This window comes from Aptenodytes forsteri, unplaced genomic scaffold, assembly GCF_000699145.1.
Source record: "Aptenodytes forsteri isolate BGI_AS27 unplaced genomic scaffold, ASM69914v1 Scaffold172, whole genome shotgun sequence".
NCBI lineage: Eukaryota > Metazoa > Chordata > Aves > Sphenisciformes > Spheniscidae > Aptenodytes > Aptenodytes forsteri.
In genome coordinates, this window is record NW_008795018.1 from 12,505,594 (window position 1) to 12,509,701 (window position 4,108).

General features: G+C 42.1%; 1 protein-coding gene across 1 annotated transcript in view; it reads right to left on the reverse strand.

Moving 5' to 3' along the window:
* Positions 1–3,879, reverse strand: part of FAM171A1 (family with sequence similarity 171 member A1) — a 53,136-nt gene extending 49,257 nt beyond the window's left edge. Inside the window, exons 1-3 of the mRNA XM_009275694.2 lie at positions 3,762–3,879; positions 2,714–2,804; positions 1,172–1,242 (exon numbers count right to left, since the gene is read on the reverse strand). Of these exons, the coding sequence (XP_009273969.2) occupies positions 1,172–1,242; positions 2,714–2,804; positions 3,762–3,879 (280 nt within the window). The remainder of the gene's footprint in view (positions 1–1,171; positions 1,243–2,713; positions 2,805–3,761) is intronic.
* Between the last annotated feature and the right edge of the window lie 229 nt (positions 3,880–4,108).

A 4,108-nucleotide genomic window follows, 5' to 3' on the forward strand; every position in this document is an offset into this window, starting at 1 on the left:
TGCTCTTCCCTCCCCCCTCCCCCCCCCCTTCACATTAGGCCCTGGGAAAAAAACCTAAACACATAACCCAACGTATGTGTGTGCATACACACACACTCACAACCCACAGCAAGCAGTTTTACTGCTTTTCAACAACTGGTCTAATAACCCAAGTAGCCAGTTGTTCTCTTGAGGTTACAAAATTACTTAAGGGAAGAGTGAAAGGAGAGAAGATTGCCATTATTGCTCAAAGCCAGCCCGAATTCCCAGGCAGCCTCCTGCTACCGTACTAGCACTACGGAGACTTCTAGCCATCAGCTGACAGAGCACAATATGCATCATTTTAGAGAGCTTTCAAAGTAGAGAGGTTAGGAAATCTAGCAGCACTCATCCAGTAGGAACTGGATGTCTACTCCAAGGATGCTGATGATCAGCTGAGTTGCCCTAGATGTTTACAAAGACAAAAGGACCTTTGGGTCCACTGCTGTAGTACAGTATCAGCCAATGCAGTGCAGCAAAACAGTGACAGTTCCAATGCTACGTAGTTAAAACAAAATTATGCAGGCACATTAACATCCTCTACCCACACACATGTGGATGCAGTATAGGAGAGACAAAATAATTAAAAATCAATTTCACATTGCCTTAAATGGCAATGTAAAACAGTGTATCTGCAGACTCAAGTTTCTCCCAGAAATGGCTGAGTTACACTAATGCCAAGATGTTCAGTGTGAGCAAGAAGGATTTTAACTTTGGCTTTGGACCATTCAGTCAGATACTCCCATCTGAGTGGGTAGTTAACTAAAGAAAAAGGGTGGCAAGTAGCAATCATTAGTAGCTAATGTGAATGAAACAACCTTTAATATTTGACCTTTAAGTTCATCTTTCTGGCCATTAAATGAATATTAAAATTAGGCTGAAATTATTTTGTGGTTATATTCACACTGACCACAAAAACCCTGGGATCACAGCATGCAGTATGCAAGATAACTCAGGTGATTCTTATGTTACCTGCAGTACCAAAGCCAAGCAAAACACATTTCATATTCTTTTAAATGGGTATGCTTATATATAGAACATTGCTGTCTACTTTGAAGGCTGCTTGTGAACTTAATTTTTGTTATTGCCATGTTAAGACTGTAGTAAGGTGGGTGGAATTTCTTAAAAATCTCTTTTCAACTAGGAACCTCACCAAACGTATTTTCGAGAGCCACCGCTCCAATTCCCTTGGTAGAAAGGACTTTTAGAAAATCAAATAGGTACCTGTGAAGCATAATGGGTGAAATTTCATGATTCACTTAGGGATGCAGTGCTAAACTTTCCATCAACACAGACAGCGGTAGGAGCAGATGGCTTTGCGGGCCACAAGCTACTTTTGCACCATGCCTACCCTTTTCCACAAATTAGAGGGGTTTCCTGGCAAAATGCCCTAGGGACTACCTGTTACACCAGCCGTAACAAAGCCTGGACCCTGAAGACATGTGGCCTTGGCCTTAATGGTTCTCTCATTTCTGCTGCCCAGGCTACATTAGAGGGCACGGGGAAAGGGTCTGCGAAAGGTAGCTGTACTCCAAGCCAGGAAGCCTCTCTGGCAGGCAGAGCAGTTGCAGAGCATCTTCCCCAGCCCAGGTTCCTGGAGCAGCATAAGAAGGTGCACGAGGCTGATGGTCTCACCCAGGAATCCCAGTCTGGGGATCCACTCTTGTGCTGAAGTCTTAGAACAACCTCGGCTTAAAACAACCACTTCTTTGGCCTGATGAGCTACTGCTGAAATAACTTGGACAAGATGACAAGATGTGTTTAGTACCTCAGCTATGAATTTTCAGAGCTGTTTGTCAAACACCTTGCTTCATATTTAGGTACCTTTGCCTTGCTATCCTCCCACTCCAAAATTCCATCACTTACTGATATATATGTTTTTAAAAGGAAAAAGAGAAAGCTCTGCTAGAGATTAATTCAATCAAGTGATTAAAATTAAAAATCTGAAAAAAATGCATTTACACTACAGCAATATGTCTTGTTTAAGCTTAGTTTTATTTAAATAGCAGTTATAGCCAATTACAGCAAATATGTTTGAATAGAAGTCCTGCCACAGTTAAAAAAAAACCTAATAAAACATATATTTTACTTGTGGCTCTCTTTGCAGAAGTTTGAGACAACGCATCCCAAGTTTCACATGAGATTGTACCACCGTGCAGAGAAAATACGTTTCAGAAGTTCACGCTACAAAGTGCACAGGAATTTGAAACTGCTTTTTAAATTAAGACTACTCATTTTTCAACAGCTTAATTGCAATCCTTGCTAACTTTGCTCCTGAAAAAAGTCCTCTTGAAAATACGCATCCTTTTTAGATTGCTTACTGCAGTGACAGCAGGCACGCTGATTCCAGCAAGTGTGGCAGCTCAGTTCTGAAGTTAACAAACGTTTTTCCCCAAATCAATGAAATCCAGAGTTAAAAGCAGCCCACAAAATCATGTAGCACAATATTTTGAATATTTGGAACATGGTATGACCATGAAGTTCAGAGCAGCAGGAAAGCTACTTGATACACCAGAGTCCTGGAGCTCCCACATCTAGGGTGAGGAAAACACAGGTTCCAGAAGACTCACAACAAAAACAGCATCTTCTTCGCATTTTGTGTGGGCAGCCCTAATTACTCTTGTATATCACTCATTTGCAACAGTTAACAGATGGGTAGTTGACCTATTCCCTTTCAAGGAAAGCAATCACCTACTGGTCTATTATGTTTTTCACTGCAGTATTTTTCAGGCTCTGTACAAGGCCCTCGAACCTACAGGTTACATCAAGAAATTCACAAGTGATGCCTGAAAAAGAGCAAGTCTTAAAAAAGAAGCCATGAGGCTTACCGGTGTTATACTGGCATTTTTACTGTTACTGGAATTTTTTATATTTTTAATAGGATCCATAAAAGCACAAAGGCTGAAAACTATTGCTGAATCATAAAGGAAGTCTGTTAAGATGACAGTGGGGTTGCTTCTTGGTTTTGGGTTCTGAAGCAGATACTCACAGACTCTATTTAGGAAAAGGAGCTTCAAACTAGGAGAAAAATTGTACAATAACAGAAGGTGAAATGTAATGAAGATAGGCTTTAGTTTAACTCATGCAAAAGCTAGATGCTGCCCTATGAATAAATTTATTCTAACAATTTGTTAGCTTGCAGAGGATCTACACAAGGTTTCATGTTCAGTGGGACTTTCACCTCATATTAGATAAAAAAAGATGAATGAATGTACCCTTGTGAAGGGAAAGGCCTTTGGGCTGAGTTGGTGTGAGCAATAAATGGACTTTAACACCCACAGGCAGAGACAGCTAACACAGCTGGGAGCCTGCCCGGTTGGTTACCTACCATGTCTGTCAGCTTGGGTAGGATGGGAGGGGACAGGAAGACATGGGAAGAGGTAGACATTCTCCATCCACTGCAACAAGGAAATGAGAACAAGGAGATATGCTTATGGGAAAGGCATAGGTCTGCAGATGCTGTCCCTCCGTCTTGCTGGAGTATTTAAAAAAAAAAAAAAAGATTTTCTCCCTGCATATTGGAGCCTCCTTCCTTTGTAAGTCTTTATCATAGTAATTCCCATCAGTTCTAGATTTGACTGTTGCAATTTGCTCTTACTTGGACCTGCCTTAAAATTGATCCAAGAGCATCAAGAGAAGCAAGACGCAGAGAAATTTTTTTTCCTTGGTGTGGTAGTGGAAGTGTAACACCCACAGGCTAGAGGCCCTGATCACTGATACACTCATCGCTCCGCGTTCCTTACCTGCCAAGTTCTTCAGGGCCGAGGTGTAAGGCAGCAGGGGCAGGGCACAGCTATGTTCCCTACAGATAGCAAAGAGCAGCTGGGCTTCCTTAGTGCTCTGCTGGGGGGTTTGCCCCATCCCCCACAGCTGGACCTACTCACTTCATTGACATCATCCAAGACTCACTCCTCTTCCAGCACGTCCACCCTAGATACTGCCAACATCTGCTTTGGGCCAGAACACCTCGGTCTTTTGACTCCCATTTCCCCTTTCTCTTTGGGATCATTTGCTACGTTTTATTTATTACAGCAGCTGGCTGTTCAAGTTTAAGATCGTCCTACGCATGTGGGGTTTGTATACGCAAAGT